The sequence below is a fragment of the Apis cerana genome, linkage group LG8, assembly GCF_029169275.1.
Source record: "Apis cerana isolate GH-2021 linkage group LG8, AcerK_1.0, whole genome shotgun sequence".
Taxonomy (NCBI): Eukaryota; Metazoa; Arthropoda; class Insecta; order Hymenoptera; family Apidae; genus Apis; species Apis cerana.
Genome location: NC_083859.1, coordinates 780,922 through 799,127, shown reverse-complemented (window position 1 = coordinate 799,127; position 18,206 = coordinate 780,922). Strand labels below are relative to the sequence as shown.

The following is an 18,206-nucleotide window of genomic DNA, read 5'->3' as shown; positions in this document are numbered from 1 at the left end:
CATACCCTCGCGGATGGAGATTAAATTCGCATCGACGAACAGAAAATTCGTTAAAACATTTTCCAAGAATAGAGAAAGTGCATAAAACCGGTGTCGATTGATCTCGCACGCGACGTTGAATCTTGATGGACTAATTCCTAAAATTGCGGCGCGATTACGCGCGAGCAAAGCCGCGGAGTAATAGACGGAAGCGCGCATTTGCGAAATCGAGCGTGCGTTTCCGAGTCGCTCGATTTACCGCCGTGTCTTCATTTCCATCCGCGTTCAATGAAAGTAGCGGCACAAAGGAGGGTTGATATCGATACAAAGAGCACGAAAAAAACCTCGTCTGCTTCTCTTTGTGCCCGCGCGATGATTCGGAATCATTCGATTCCCCTCCCGATCGTTAATATTAATCCCTGTCGTTCTTGCGACGATATTTCCATCCCTCTCTCTTTCTAACTAATATCGTTGTCGAGCAGAGTTCAGTTTGGAACAAAACTCGGAGAGATATCCGCGAAACGAAATTTGAAAGATGAAGAATCAACAATTCTAGGAACGCTCGACAACAAGTGGCGTTATCGTGTTTCATAATTTATACCGTCCCTCCAATTAGTAAGAGCGCTATTATCATTTCCTTACAAACGTAATACAATATTATGGATGGGTGAGAGGGTTAGTGGAGAACCGGTTTCTGGAAAAGTGGCGGAGCGAACCGCTCTAAATTCGATAACGACGCAAAGGTGGCCGACCTGCTCGCGAAACCAGCCGACACAAATCTAAAAGATGATGTTACGTCCAAGTTTCGCGCTTAACGACATCATGTTTATGTATAATCCAACAAACGTATTTTTAATGAGGAAAGTCTCGAAGTTTGGATCGACGAAGGGAAGTACGTGGTAGTACGAAAGAAAAGCCAACGGTTTTCTCTAACAGCCGCGCGTGTGCTCCCTATCATCGTTAGTCACGGCGAACCTGAGACCGTTTAACACAACGTTAAGTAGACTGTAGAGGGGATGGAAAACGTCCGACAACTTTTCTACATCGGATTATCAACGCTGCGAGATGGAATACCCTTTTTCTTTTCTTTCCTTTCCTTTTTTCCTCTGCTCTCGTTACGTTAAGCCGTTATCGTTCGTCTCTTTTATCGCGGGAGTATTTTAAATTACGGTCTTCGTGTCAGCCGTAAAACTACAGTCTGCCAACAACGGTTTAGGAACGGAGGGAGTGGGTGGGTGCAGCCAGCTCTTTCCCTCGTCGGGTGCCTCGTGTAATTTCGATGGAAAGAGGAGGAAGGGGAGGGGATGCGAAAAAAAGTTGCAACAAACTGTTCTACGGTGAAGCAACCGCGTCATAAAGGAGGAGCAGCGTATATCGAAGAGAGAGATGCGGATAAACAGGTCTCCTCTATCCTCTGATAATCTTTCGGCCACCTGTCCACGATAACCCTCCGCGATGATCGGGTTTTTATCTTCCCCGCGGAAGAAGGGAAGGATAAAAAATTACCGATCGAACACACGTACCTTTGTGCGGTATTAGCGGCCAGGGATGTAACGGGGAGCCGGCAACCAGCCAGACACATGCCAGCAACACTCCGAACATTTTCACCCCCATCCACTTTGGACAGACGGAAACTTCCCTGCTTGTCCTTTCTCCTCCCCTCCTCCGCTTCTTCAACTTCCACGTTGCAGTAGTCCGTTGTTCTTCTCTTCTTCACCCTCTTCCTCTTCTCGTCCCGCACTCTCTCTTGTCTTCTCTGTGTTCTCTGCTATGTATATATATATTACTCTCTCGCGTGGATCCAACCCTTGCCAGAAACGATGAACCGAACGGCATGAGTTATCAAACCGGTATCATAGTCTCCGTTAATCCGAATTTTTTAAACGCAGTCGCCGGATTAGAATTGCATCGTTCTTTGAAAAGGGAGAGACGTTTCTTTCGCCTTCGCGTTGTTGGATACGAAGAAGAGAGGATTTGAAAATTATCTTACTCCTTATTACGGAGGCGAGGCTGTCAATCCCTTGTCCAGGTTCTATTTCGTTGAACGGGTCGTGCACGTGTATTCGGCATACCATGGTCCCGTTCGTCTCGGATTGGAAGTAAATTCCTCCTCGAGATGAGGGGCAGGAAAGAGTAATAGGAGATTGCACGAGATTTCGAGGAGGCGCCCCCTCGCCACTGACTCGATTCGCCCTCGGACATCGCGGCCGGCAACGCGTTGGATGTACCGTTAAAAGTCACTGTCACAACGACGAAAGGACTGTCGTCATTCCACATTTGCATCACCACTTTCCAATCACGAGAAAAAAAAGTTGGACACACCCGTGATCGCACGATCTCTCCGAACTGACGCGTCTGAACCCCATATTATCCTCCCTGCGCTCTTTCTATCTCATTTAACCCCACCCCTATCGAGTTTTAAACACTCTACGTGTATCGCATTTTTCACCCCCCTCTTCGTTCCATTGTAATTGCGAATTCTCGTCCCGAGAACGAAACGTCTCTCGACCGACGCATCCCTCGGATTCCTCTCTCTCCTCCTTTATCCCCAAGGGGATAACGATCGTTGTCTCGAGATCGATAGCGACTCCGGTACATGTGTGGCGAGTACTTGGTCACACAGCGAGGGTACGCTTATTAAACTTGCGGCGGACACTTGCTGCTACATCCTTTGCCTCCTTTCCCGCCGGATAACGGCGTCAAAGGCGAGCCTTCCCCCTAAACTCGGTGGATCCGTATCACGCGACGCGACCACCTTCGGCCATCCTTCCTCGCCCCCCTCCGACGGGATCCCTCCGCCCGTCTAATGAAATAGTTCGCGTGGTTGACTGGTTATTAAAGCGGCCCCCGCCGCTCAAAGGAGACGCCGGTGATCAACGTCCATGCCGACGTTGATTCGCGCTTGTTCCCGCCGATGCGTGCCTGGAAAACGATCGAAACCACTCGTTTTTATATTGTTCCGCAATTGCAAGATTATCGCGCATAAATGTAAATTTTAGTTAATACAATCTTTGTTCTATCTTCGTTTCTATTAATATAAATTTCAGGCGATTCTTAATACCATTCGAAATAGTGATTCTTCCGTTATTCCACGCAATACTTTGTCACGTGGTTAATAATTTTATAATATTAAATTTAAATATCGAAACCACTCGTTTTTATATTGTTCCGCAATTGCAAGATTATCGCGCATAAATGTAAAATTAATTATTAATATTATTTTCGAATTTTTTGTAAGATCGAAAAATTTGTAAATACTCGAATTTGTAAATATCTTTGTTCTATCTTCGTTTCTATTAATATAAATTTCAGGCGGTTCTTAATACCATCGATTCGAAATAGTGATTCTTCCGTTATTCCACGCAATACTTTGTCACGTGGTTAATAATTTTATAATATTAAATTTAAATATCGAAACCACTCGTTTTTATATTGTTCCGCAATTGCAAGATTATCGCGCATAAATGTAAATTTTAGTTAATACAATCTTTGTTCTATCTTCGTTTCTATTAATGTAAATTTCAGGCGATTCTTAATACCATTCGAAATAGTGATTCTTCCGTTATTCCACGCAATACTTTGTCACGTGGTTAATAATTTTATGATATTAAATTTAAATGTTGAAAAGTCTAGAGAATGAACATGGAAAATATCCGCAATGTAAATATTACATTCTTCCCTTATTTTTTGTAATCTATTTTTTACGGTAAATTACTCCGTTCCGTGTATATTCACGTTGTAACCCGTGAAATAAAAATAAATAAAATATTTTTTCTCTCTCTATCTCTCTCTCTCTCTATTCATTTATTTTTCTCTTCCCTCGCAATCGGCGTACACGCGCGTCTCCGCGAAGTTTAATTTCACGACCGCAAAACATTTGCAAGTTTATCGAGCGAGGTCACGATCGCGCGAGTATTGGAAGTATTTAGCAAAGTTGCATTTTAATTGGATGCAAATAAAATTCGCACCGCTAACGAGCGAGGCTTCGCATCTGAAAATGTTTTGCGGGGCGACACGTTCTTCCCTCCTGCTTTTCTTCTCCTCTTTCTCTCCCCGAATCGTAGCTTTTTCCTTCGTTTTGTTACCGATTTCGGAAAAAGAGGAGACTCTGCAATGAGATAATGATCTTTGTATTTTTTAAAACGTCGATCGTTCCATCATTTGGTGGCAAAAAGATGATATACTTTTTTAACGAACAATTTTTCAATTCTTTTTAAAAAGATGAAGCAAACGTTTGAAATATCGTCGCGTAATAATTTTATCGAGTGATCGTACAATTCTATATTTTAGTTTCCCCATTGTCGATGTTTCGTTCAAACCCATTTTTTTAAAAATGAAAATTCTCCAACAAAAGAATAATTAACGGCACGACGACACGTTTATATTATATATTATATATTCGAGGAAAGAATTAAACTATCGGTGCATTAAATTCGTACAATTATTTTTATAGAGTTTATTATGTCGTAATCTCATTTTATTAATTAGTCGTATAGCTCGCGTTAAATATTTCATAGCTTACACTTCCTTGCATTTCTGCATTGTTACGGAAATCCAATTAAACGAACGATTTATCTTTGTCCTGCAGGATAACAGCTACCTTGGCTGTATTAATTAATTTATTTGCGAAATATTATTACCTTACTTCACAACGACTGTCTTTAAGTTATAATGTTTCATCAGTCTCGTTACTCTTAATTAATATAAACAGCCTAGACAGTCGTCTCTATCGTCGTTCGCTTTCGAGACTTTGGAAAATCTTTACGGAACGTTTAATGAACGTTTCGTTTTTTTTGAAAAACAAAAATTTATATATAAACACAATGCGATCTACGATGAAAACGAATCTGCGTTGTTGCTGATAATGTAACCAAGTATTTTACTACCCTTACTGCCAAAAATTTATCACATACGTAATTCGTTAAAAATACCATAATTTTTAATGCGTTACGGTAATAAACACAAAAAACGTGGAAATATTAAATCAGTTCAGATATGAAGCAAACAACGAAGAATAATTTAAATTTTTGTACATCATGAAGGAAAAAAATAACTATATATAGTCATGTTTATTTATTTTACACAATAATGCATATAATAATCTTATCCTATATTTCGTGAATTGAAACACGCTATCGATTTCCCGAAATCTTTCTCTTAAACCGCAATCCTTCATCATCCTCTCGTACAAGCAATTGAAAACCCTCTGACTAGAGGGTGATTTGTACCTACGATGTAAAACGATGCCGGGCTTTATCGTATTAAATGGTACAACTACAATCGAGACGTGCACTCCGAGTAACCGAGTTACTGAATTTTAATTGCAAAGCTTCCACCTTGTTTTCGTAGCCCCTTATCGTGTTTTCGCTATTTATCACCTGCCGCACGGAAACCCCCGGTTTCATCCGCGTCTTCCTTAGTCACGCGGACCCTTTGTACACCGATTTAACCGACGAAACACAATTAACATGTTAATTACCTGTTTCCGATACCCATGCTGTTTGTTTTCCCGTTTTTAATTGTCGCTAACTGCCGAGTTACTGAATTTCACTCTCGAGAAAAGTAACTAACGAAACGCATTTCCAAATGTTTTGTGCAAGTGTAACGATCCTTTTTTTTAATTCGTGACAAAGGGAGTTTGGAAATATATAATATTTTTTCTCGATGATTCTTGCTATCTATCTCGATATAATGTATAATGGTACGTTCAAATAATATTTTTTTCGTCCGTATCCCTTCGATAACTCGTGAGTTTCTTTAGATATCTATGATTTCGAATCGAATCTTGAGAATTTTTTTCAACAGTAATGATTCTTATTCCCTCTCGAAAAGAAAATATGGATATATAGAAGGAGGAAGAGTCATTAAGAACAATTTGAACAACAGGGAAAATTCAGTAACGATGATCTAAGAAGTTTAAGATCGAATCAACGTACGCTCACGGTCTGCGAAAAAGAGAAAGATTCACGAGTAGAATCGAAAACGCTATTCACGACAACAAGATAATTGAACTTTGTTTCGTCGATTCGATCAGAACGTATTCCAATCCTTACATGGAAAAGTTAGAAATCGACGAGCGATCGATTCTTTTTATTTCCACGTCGATATTATTCAACTCGAATCCATAGAATGTTTCACATCCGCCATGGAATATATTTCAATCCGCGAAGTGGTAAAAGCATCGATTCTCTTTTCACGTAACGTCCAGCGTCTCGACGATGAAAGGCCGGTCTTTGTCGTGGCGTCGATCGTGATAGGAAGCGCTCATTGAAGAGCAGAAAGCCAAAAGCGAGCAAACGCGACAATAAGGCGCCTTTTCACGCGGTCCACTTTACCGGACGCCACTTGCCGGTTCACGGTCTTCCGCCTTCTTTTATACAGACACCATTTCCCCGCCATCGTTCAATGCGGCCCGTTCGCCCGTAAAACTTGCACGCCCAACAAATAGCGTTGATTTTATTGCTACACATCCGGTGGAAACGCGTGCAAACGCGCCATCCTCGAGTTTGAACATATTTGACCGAAGATATGGTTGCAATAATTCAATCGCTTAAATAATTCAACTTTCTCGAAGTAATTTTTTTCTCGTTCTTTTTCTCATACAAATATGCACGTGAATTTTAATTAACGTCGATCTTGGTGCTTTCAAAAATCATCAAAGTTAAGTATTCTTAACGTTCGTGTTTATATTTGTGAATTTAATCTCGGAAAGAAAGTTTGTTCAATCGAGATGCAACCATTTATTTTCCAACTATAATATACTTCTAATGATATACTTTGAACAAGTTATACCGATAGGAATTAGATATAGATTGAATTATTTTAAATTCATCGCGAATCCGTAAAAGTAGATCATGTAATTGTATTTCAACTAATTGAATTTTCCTTACATTCTTAATTACGCGTAAATTTAAATCGGTCGTTACGATCTCCGTTTCATTCTTCGTTCCTTCGTCGAGAATTTATTTTATTTTATTTTATTTTAAATAAACATACCTGATAACAATTTGAAACAATTAATTACTTAGAGAGAAATAATTTTATATTAAATAGAAACGTAATTTGTAATTTTACATCGTTAAGTCCTTCAAAATAACGTATTTTATAGATTTTAGTTTTATGATTATCGAGATAGAAATAAAATTATACTTTTATTACTTATCTTCACCATTTTAATTACAATAATTTAAAATAGATATTAACAGATGGTATCTATACTTTTAAATAGATTTAATATCACGATCAATGTTGTATTCGTACAAAATAAAAAATAATTACACTGCGATCTTTCGTGAGAGACTACTACAACGAACAATATTGACGAATAATTGAAAAATTATGTATAAATTATATATAGGGATAATTAATTACGAAAATACGAAAGAAATAAGCAAAAAAGATTCAAAGAAATATCGTTTACTTATTCAAATAAACATACAATTATTTCAATATATCCAGCTAAATGAAACTAGAATATTCGTTTCAATACCCATTGTTCAAACGTTTTACTTAAACAACTCCGTGAATTGCTGCGATTAAAAAAAAATCGAAATATTTAAATCGTTCCATGCAGATTGATATAATTAACGTCGTACACAAAAGTCGTGCAAATCTGCTGTTTTCATTATGCGTATGTATAGTATAATAAAGGACAAAGATGGTCGTTTCGTTATGAGAACTAATTTGTTTCGATGAAAAGAGCGAGATAAAATTAATGATATATTTTTTAAGGATCCCCAATCCTTTTCAAAGACACACACACACACACACACACACACACACATATTGTAATTAGAGCATGTTCCTTCACGTGGCACAAATACCTTTTCTCGTTATAACCGATAGAGCATTTTATAAATTGTGCGTGTAATGAGACTTGCTTATCCTTGATATTATCCTCCGTGGAAAATTAGGATACACGTATTTGAGAATGATGTTGCGCGATAATAAATTTAATGAGGCTCTCTTACAAAGCGGTAGACAGTCGAGAAATAAAAGCAACGAGATTCTCTCGACTTACCAGCCGCCATTCTTTTCAAAGAAACCGCAGGAGACAGTGTGCGCGTGATTTTGCTCCTCGTTATACAATGGAAATGGTTTTTCTTAAACATATTCCTCTTTTCTTTTTCCTAACATAATTTCACAATTATTTTGTGTTGATCGATAATTGAAATTGAATCGATCCCAGATTATTTCCCCATTTATTTTTACCTTACGAAATATAAGAAGAGAGATATTTCGATTGAAATATCGAATAACAATTCAACTTTCAGCCAACGTTTGGCTTCTAAATATTTCGTACGATTATCCTAAGTTTATCACCTCTGACTATGATAGAAAAATTCGATTCGATATCAAAGCACTTATAAATCAATTCTCAAAATTCATGAACATTCATTCTAAATTTCGAGTACAGTGAACAAACCGTTGTATCTTATAATAGTACTCTATGAAATGAAACTGGGCTATCGGATTTGTCTTAGGTTTACGAGTATATATATATATATATATTGAACTTGGTGCCATCACTAATAGCAAGATCGTAAATTGGAGCGTTATGTAAGAGCACCAATTAATCTAGCCACCCTCAAGACCGTATAAATCCTAGGCGCATGCGAGCAATCACTCGAAACACGTTACAATAGATTCTAAAATAGAACCTTAATTTTCAATTTGCAAATTTCATGATTAAATTGATCCTTTGATATTTTCGTTTATTCAGTTTCGAATCACTTAATGATATTAAGTGACGCGTGACGTTATTGGTTCCCAAAGTAAAATTAGAAAAAGATTTAAATTTCGTAAAATTATTTCCTCAAATTGCTCGATTTCTTAAATGTAACTATGAAATAGGACTAAACATTTATTCGACAATTTTGAATTGACAGAATGAATAAGACTCAAGCTCCTTATCTCCTCATAAATGTCCCGAATTACTCGTTTCGCTCCACGGAATATGTAAACTTTAATTGCTGCCCGATTTTACGATCCCAACATAGCTCCTCCATCAACCACGCGTAACAACACAGTTAATCGAGGTCCTGATCCGCAAGTTTATGTCCAAGGAAATTCGATTAACTAAAAACACACGATCGAGCAAACGCTTTATACTCGAAATAGCCAAGTGAAGCATGGACAAGTTATCAATCTTGAACTTTGAAACAATCGAAATGGCGGGAGAAGAACTTTTCGAAAAAAGAAAAGTACTCCTAACGCAAATTTGCGATTCAACGTGAAAGTGAGTCGCTTTGAAATTATTACGTCGTGGAAAAAAGTTTATGGATGAAAATTGGAGCGATCTTTGATCAATTTTTTGAATAGATTGGTTAGGTATCGTTTCCGGTAATACTTTTTAATTGGTTGGAGTCGAGAGCAAAGTTGCGAGGCTTTCTTGCTTATCATTTTCTTGCTCGCTTTTCCTTAACGAACCGGTGTTTCGTTGAATTTCCCAACAGACCGAGGCCAAGAAAGGCCAAACACGGCTTAATTTCATCTTGTACACCTGCATCGGATTAACTGTTGGCCACGTGATTTCTTGCGAGACGATTATTGCTCGCGATATATTGACAAGGATGGCGAGGATTAATCGGGAGCCTTCATCTCGAGAGTGATATTTTGTTAATAATTTTAGAGGATTCGTGGAAAATGAAAAAAAAAAGTGAGTTGAATGAATCGCGTTTAGTTTTATCGTGTCTTTTGAAAAAGAAAAAATATGGAGGACAAGAAAAAAGTTTTCCAGACATCTTAAAAATTATCACATCGAACGTACATTTTTCCCAATTTAATGAACGAACACGGAGTTATTCATTAATTATTCGATTTTCAAAAGAATGAAATCGATCAACCGAAATTGGAAGGAAGACTTTCCAGTTGTTTACAATGAAAAGAAACGAAAATCTTATAGAAGAATGCACAAGTAGAGAATAGAACGCGAATATCTTATTAAAAGCCTGATTAGATCGAATTCAACGATAAATGAGAAGCGTGATTTCGTATCAATGCAAGTTCGCGTTGTTTAAACACGAGTGAAACAACGATGCGAAATATCGGTTAATCACGCGAATATTTTCAGTAACAGGAACCACAATGGAAGGAACACGGGTAAATGATTATTTATTCCTCTATCGATTTCAATGGAATTATAACTACCCGCGGCGCGTGGGAAATATTTAATTTGATGGAAACACCAAGTGAGAATTAAATTTTATTTATCCCGCATAATATTCGTACGTTCTAAATCGTAAATCATTCGCCATCGCTATCACAATCGAATTTTTCTAGATTATAAAACGCAGGAATTTTTGGGACACGTTTTCTCGTAAATACGAGAATTCTGTACTGGAAATAAATTCGAGTAAAAACTGGTAGAAAGATACCAGATATCCCACAATACGTACCATTGGAAAATGATTAACGCCGGTTGTTATTTAATGAAATCGTCGAATCTTCTCGCGACGAGGGGAAAATTTATTTCCAGAAAATGGGAGGAAGGTAAAATATCTGGGATGGGGGGAAAAAAAAGGACGATATTTTGATCGAAAACTATGAAGCAACGGCAATAACATAGTGAAACGAGTCTCGATGTCGAGTTTATCGCGCTTACGCTCGCGTGTTTTATTTATTGCAATCGCGTTGCGCGAACCCGGACTAATTAATATCTCCGATATGCAGATTACCGAAGCTATAGGTTTTAGTTTAAACGAACCACCACTCGTATTTTCCATTAAACAGTTTTATCTTATTTATTTATTTATTTTTCCTAATCTTCCTCAACCTTCTGTTCGTTTTTTTATGTTCGAAAAATGGAAAAATTTTCAGAAACGGATCCTATAATAAACGAAAGATTAAACTGAATTAATCGATTAAATTGTATCTTTTGGGGAACAAATTGTAATTTTAATTTTTTAAATTAAATTTTTTTATAGCAAAAACTATAATATAAGTTGTAATTAAAAATCGATCGATCAAAAATAGATTTATTAATTCATTAGAGTTTTTTAGAGTTCAATGGAGCAAGATCTAAAGGGTTATTAATGAAACTGAAATTTTTTATGGGGTTTCGGCCAAAATAGGATATTTAGAAAGAGAGAATGCTCTAAAAGCGTTTCTTCCTTTAGAACACCGTCTAAACTTATTTTAAAAAAATCTTTACACTGAATTGTAATCCCTTTCAAAGGGGAAATAAAAAATTCCTAATTGAAGTTTATCTCTAGAAAGTTCAACTATCCGTCTAATTCTCTAGAAAAGCCTCAACACAAATAGAGTCCCGTGAAAAGAGTTCGATAGGAACTTCTCTAGAAAGCAAAACCAAGATCCTTTTAAGGAAGGTTCAAATCGAACCAAAATCTCGTAGAAAATTTTCGCTCTAACGTACATCCCCTTCTTCGAAAAATCTCTTTCGACAGAAAGCTTTTGAAAACTAAAACTATTTTCAATACCATTCTATAGACAGACTAATCTATACGCTCTTCTTTCAAAAGAAGACAAAAAAGAAGCCGAGAAAGTACCTTAATTAAAAAGTTACAAGAAGGGAATAGCGCGAAGAACGAAGGTCTGACACTAGTCGAGGATAAAGGAAAACTCGTGTCTCCCATGTTTCCGCTATTTCTGATTCGCTAGATGGTACGCGAAACACGATTGTACGTGTAACGCGTACATAACGAGAGAGAAACTTCCGCGGGCTATAACGGAATCGGGGGAATCAAGGGTTGAAGCAGGAGTGGCCGTGAATGAGAGATACGTATATTCGGCCACCTGTAGCAAGATATTGCTTCTGTCTTATCGTAAAGCAAGATGGATGGAAAATAAACTGCAAGGCCGAGTGTGTGTTCCGGTTCGTTCGACTGAATGGAACATGGGATAGGGGAAGGAGAAGAGAGAGATGAGAAAGGCGGAGGAAAAGGCGGAGAGAACAGGCCGGCCGCACACTGGGATTCAATTACCTCGGAGGAAGACCAGAATTTTGTATCATGCTCGGGCCACGGCTTCAGATTTTCAATGAATCTCGTCTGATTGTACGTGATCGGTAGGCCGAGTTAGTTACACGAACGGGAGTCGAGAGACCAATTGCCTCTCGTTTCTACCCTTTCACCCTTGTTTCTTCATTCTTCCTATCCTTTCTTCCCCGATATTATCTTTCGTGATTTTTTCTTTTCTTTTTTCTTTTTTCTTTTTTTGCAGTTTCAATGGTTTTATTTATAGATTTATAGATGTTAGTGGAACTGTTAATAGGTGATAGTTAAAAATAATTAAATAATAAAGTTAAAGCGAATAATTTTTTTTTTCTATTTCTTCTATCCAATTCACACCGAGCTCGATATATGAAAAGATACTGAACGTCGCTCTTCGCTCCAATTATAATTATAATCGTTTGACATTTGGGTTGCATCAAAGATGCACGAGATTCGATCATTTTACCAGGCGAGATAATCAGCCGAGAAAGAAAGAAACGCGAAAATAAGAAAAATTAAAATTGCAAGAAAATTAAGGTTGCATCAACCGCTACTTCAAAATTAAGAACGTTTAATCTAAACGGGCAGATGTATATATCATTGTAATCGCGGTGATACAAAATTAGGTTAATTTGGTGGGGCAACGATTTATTATAGCGGCAATGTTGAAATTAAGAAGCCGCATTTCACTTGATTACACTTACAATTTTTCATTCTCTGTGAAATTAACGTTTCCCAGACGCGTATACTGGGAGAAGGGGGGGGGGGGATATTCTTGGCTGGACGCGCACTTTTATCGTTCCAGGTTTTAGCGCAGCTTCACTCGCGAGTAAAATAAAGATAGAAATAAAGATAAAAAAGGATTTGCAACATATAATGCATATATCCCTCATTAAGAATATCCAGCGATACGTTTAAATAAAACCTAAGCATTCGCCTGGTCTGGAAACGTTACGTTGAAGAATTTTTATTCGTCGAGTACAGTAATAAAGTAGCGTAGATACGCGGGTATTGTTTACCAGAAAGAAAAAAAAAAAAAAAAAAGAAAACGAATCGTCGAACAGGAAAATTTAATGGAACAATATCATTGGAATATCCACACGAGCATTGCTTTAATTTTTCCAATTTCGTCACGCGCCGTCTGAACGGTTAACAGTTCGACCGAAATCGAACGTTTTCGCTTGATTCCCGGGACGACATAAATTTCGAAATCACATTGACCCAGAAAGAAACTCGTTTGATCGACTTCGCCTATTCCGCCTCGCTCCTCGCTATGTAGAAAAAAAGAAGAGGAAAAAAAAAAATTGAAGGAAGGGAGGGAAATGAAAAAAGAAACGTATTTTTTTTTCCTCGACACCGTTTTCCACTGGCCAACTCGAATTACGATTGCCAAACGACCTAAATATTAATGTTCGACTTTATTAAACACTGTTCTCGTCACGTATGTTTGCCGACTACTCGTTAAACAGCACGAAACGCGTCTTTCAAAGCCTTTTTGTCCTCGATTTCATATTCAGAGCTCGATATTCTATTCCTTTTGCCTTTGTGTTTTTCCAACACACACACGCATACACATACATATACACGTTCTTAGGGGTTAGTTATCATTTCTAGCCTGGTTGTTTCGCGTTCTTACGAGCCGACATTCGTGGGAACGTCGCCAGCTGACTGGCAATTTAAAAAACGCCGCGTGTCTTTGCGCAAATTGCAAAGAGCAGGGATAAGTTATCGACGAGAAAACGGTGATGGGTACAAAACTGGCGGCCGATCCGAGCGGATCCCGGTGACGATTTGAAAAATTTCGGGACGAACGAGAGAGATTGAAACGATAAAAATCGAGAATGGTTTTCGAAACCGAAGTTCGCGTAGGCCGCGATGATTGGGGCATGTTCCAGAGTTGATAATTGATCTATTATTCCGGATCAGGTGAAATTAATTATCTGCGCCCCGACTTAATTTCACGTGGAAAAATGTGGTCCGATAATCCTGATAATTGAACTGTCTTAAACGTTAAATTCCCGGTTGTTGCCAGGAATAAATTTCGCTGTTGAAATTAAAGTGGAAATATATGCATCGGTTGTTTCCTATCGTCGAGGCCGATTCTATTAAATTACGTGTGAGTACGAAACAATGATATGAACGTATAAAAATTGTATTTTCCACGAAAAAAAACGTTTTTTCCTGATGAAAATTTCCCCCCATTCTTCCAGATTTTAAGCTTTATATATTTTTGCTTGTTTTCGAGAAGTGAATTTTTTTGAACGTTTCACGAAGCCTTTGAAGTTTTAATTTTTCCTGAAAATAGTTTTAATTATCTGCGTATTATTACGATAAAAATATAAATACAAATATTCGCTGTTAGAATTTTCGGCCGTGATTCAACACCTCGACCGAATCGATTTAACTGAATCGCAATCGTTCTTTTTTACCTTTCGTTACGAATTATTATCATTTTTCACGACTCGCGAGATTTCGAAAAATACCATTTCGAATAATACCGGTCAATTATGCGACGCAAAAATACGCAATACGAAAAAAAAGAACCCCTATTCAATCCTTTATTATATCCAGATAATGGAAACTGATTATGAAATGAAAAATAACTTGCACTCGAGCCATTCAAGAGTGCGGCGATGTTAAACGAAGCTAAAAATCATAAAATACCGTGGCAAAACGTTAACGGTCATTTTAAAGCTACATTTCTCGCTGACAAGGCCAGACAAGCCACTTTTTTTGTTACGTTACAAGACAGTGTTTGATATAAATGTACACACCGGTGAAAGAGCGCGGAATTTTGTTTTAAAGCGTGCGTGCTTCTATACCCGGTGAAATTAAATTAAATTGCAGCGTCCTCGTTTTGGGGGGAGGGGGAGGGAAGGGAGACAGATAAAGGAATTTCCCTTCGCAAAAGCGGAATACACGTTTCGCTTGGAAATAAAAATTCATACCGCGGCGTAAAGTAAACCACGTACTTCCAACTTGAATTCTAAATAAAAAACAGGATATTCTTAGGTACGATAAAACTTTTTTATCCTGGTTCAACGTCAGCCTCTCGTCTAGATATTATTCGAGTTGAATAGGATCGCTCGAATGTTGATAACGTTAATCTTTCAACCGGTACTATCTTTTCAAACGTTTGAATCGCGTATCGACCATTCGAGTTTCGTATGATTTTTAATCCCTTAATGGTTAAATCTTTTTTTAAATTAAATCTCTGTTTCAAAGAGCTCGAGATCGCGAGTTGATGAACAACTATTTGTTCGTCAACTATTTGCTCGCAGTCCGTAGAAACGTTGCAAATTTATCATAAAAATTATAACAGGCAGCGTCGTCGATACGAAATACATTGGCATTAAGTGACTGATAATTTATAAAATCGAGAAAGATTTCGTTGTAAATATACATTTTTTTTTTATTAACGTATTTTACGTATTGCTTTTATGCTAATTTGGAATTTTTAGTAAATAAAGTTGGAAAGTAAAGATTAAAACTGTATGTCTCTTATAATTTTCACATTTTTTTACTAATTTAAATAATCTTTACCATTGAACGATTGAGAGAACGATTTAAAGAAAGAAACACTTTTTCCTACATATCCACGTCACGATGCATTTAATTCGGTAATTTAGAAACTAGAGCGTTGATCGGCGCACCGTTACATCGTCATTCCTCCACCTGTTTTAATGGCCTTCCACCTGTTGGCGGGAAAGCCATTCCCAAAGTCGCGTTATTCACTTTTTCTCTCTAATTGCATTCTCAATGCAATCTGTAATGTAATCCATCGAATCTGACGTAACTAAAAATTAATTTTCCGAAAGAAACGTTAAAACTTGACACTTTTCCATTTTTTTCCTCTTTCTCATATGAAAAATAATAATAATAATAATAATAATAATACCAAAATCAGTCTTTAAAAATTTTACAAATACGCAAATATCCGTACTCCTAATCTGACAGGCACGTATCATTTTACCCTTCGATTTGTAATTTGTAATTTTGCCTCGGATCTCTCTCGAGAAATAAATAAATAAAAAAATCCTCCATCGCCAGAAGAAGATGTAACGATTTTGGTTTCGCTATTTTTGCTTTTTTCCTTCGTTACGAAAACACCTTAGCCCCCCTTGGCTAAGGGTTGATGGAATTTAAGGATGATCGACGAGAAAGCGGAAAATTAGCGACAACGTAGGCTTTCTTGGAATGAGACGTTAAGCCGGCTTTGGATCGCGTGTGAAGCCCGCTTGAAGATCCCCCGTGAATTATTTTGCGGTTCAGTGATCAATAAGCTTGATTATGATGGAGGAGCTTCGCTCGATTTGACGAATTGAAAAGGTTGCGTTACAATTTGATGAAACTCACAACGCGTCTTCGAACGATATTATCCAACGGCATGAAATTAATGAAATAAAATTAAATTAAATTGAGAAATAATTCGCGCGGAGCGTAATCATTCGTGAATTCGTGAATTTTCAACGAAATGTAACGTCACGGATAACATTTCTCAAAAGCTACATATTTCGGTACAAAATACCTTCTCCTCCAAAACTCGAAACAATCCTTCTTACCAATAACATCGCGTGATAACATGGTCTGTCAACAATCTCGAAGGCCAATCTTTCGTCAAAACCGCACGATTCGTTCGCACACGGTGATCACGTGTTCACGGCACATCGAAAGAAAAAAAAAATACTCACCGACGATCACCGCGTTTACCACCCCCCACGTAGCCGTAACGTAGCTCGTGAACACGGTACAGCCCAGGAACCTCCGAGAAGCCAGCCTCTGATCCAGCTCTCTCCGCTCGGCATGGAACGCTCACTTGCGACGGAAACCTCGAGGAAGAGAATTTTCCAAGCTTTCTCGCGAGCACGATGGTTATACGCGATGGATGGGGTGGTCACGTGTAACGAGAGGGAACGAGAGGTCGGATGGAAACGTGGAGCACGCGTGTACGTGCTCGTGGAACGCTCGTGGTACACTGGTGCGCCGAAACCACCCCGAACGACTGCCGGGTCGGCGACGCCGCTCGCTGCTTGTCGTCGAATCCCCACCACGGCGCCCCGTCCCCACCACGGTTCTCGATTCGAGTCGAGGGAAAAATGGGTGGAAAAGTTGTACGGTGTATGATCGGCCGATTATTGGACTGGTACCGGTCGAAAGGATGTTTCTGATTCTATTTACACTGCGTGGATACCTTGCGGACGACGGGGGATTTTTTAATGGGGCAGAACAATCGATGGAGGCGAGAATCGATGATTATTTGGAAATTTATTTTTTTTTTTTTTATTATCGCGTTCTTTATTTGTCGTGTCTCGTGTTATGAAATTTTTGTACTTGTACAACGGCCACTTTTTTTTGTAATTTTAATTAATTGTAGTTTGGTGATTTTAAGTTCGTTTAAATTGGAGGTTTTTCGTTCGAATTTTTAAAGTTGTAATATGAATTAAGGGGCGAGGTTATTTACACGTGTTTGTAAATATTAGGGCAGACACGAGAAATAATGAAGATACGAAAGGTTATTAGAAAATTGTTTTCTCGTTCGAATTCTCGAATTAATGAGAAATTTATGTCCGATATTATAATAAGATTTTTCGTTCGTATATTGGCAATATTGTTTAATTATAATTTTAATTAATTTTTTACCTAAATTATTTATTATTTTATTTTGTCTATCGTTATATGATATGATCATAGATAATCGATACAGGGAGAAAAATTATTAAGCAAGTTTTTAAACAAAAGTTTCTCGTCTTAAAATTCACTGAAATTTAGATAGCAGAATAATGAAAGCAAGCGTATAATTACAACTACGTACGTGTAATTTTTATTTTGCATTTTTAAATGGAAAACATACTTTCATTAAAATCAAGATCAGGCGAATTTCTCTGTAATTTTCGAATACACATTCATGAGTCGATTATAGTTTCAGCATTCTTGACACGAAGGACAAAAATTCTTTCTCTTTAAATAAACTTAAATGCAACACCATCCAACACCTTTGTAATAGTTCTTATATTCACTCGTGGAAATATAAAATTTTATCGAATTAAAACCAACTAAAACCTCCATTGATTTACCGATTTGAATCCCAATTGACATCCACGTTATTATTTGACCTATCACTGAACGTCATTCCATCTATACCATTACATTTATCACATAACTGATTCAGTATTCATCGAATCTTGGCATTACGACGACTTTGAAGAATCTAATAGGGGACGAGATCAAAAAGTAATTCATTTCCAACGTAAAAATTTCCACGATGCAAAAGGAAGA

At 37.6% G+C, this 18,206-nt stretch overlaps 1 protein-coding gene across 8 annotated transcripts in view; it reads right to left on the bottom strand.

Annotated features, from left to right (window-relative positions):
• LOC108000950 (disintegrin and metalloproteinase domain-containing protein 10-like) overlaps positions 1-18,206 on the bottom strand; it is a 212,526-nt gene that overhangs the window by 133,795 nt on the left and 60,525 nt on the right. For 4 of the 8 annotated variants that reach the window (XM_062077795.1, XM_062077797.1, XM_062077796.1 and 1 more), the window contains exons 1-2: positions 16,622-17,010; positions 1,503-2,901 (exon numbers count right to left, since the gene is read on the bottom strand). The exons of 1 other annotated variant lie outside the window; for it this stretch is intronic. In XM_062077795.1, coding sequence (XP_061933779.1) covers positions 1,503-1,593 — 91 coding nt within the window. In that variant the 5' untranslated portion in view covers positions 1,594-2,901; positions 16,622-17,010. Of the gene's footprint in view, positions 1-1,502; positions 2,902-16,621; positions 17,011-18,206 lie in introns of those variants that run through there. 3 more of the 8 variants (XM_062077793.1, XM_062077794.1, XM_062077799.1) reach the window with 1 other exon arrangement.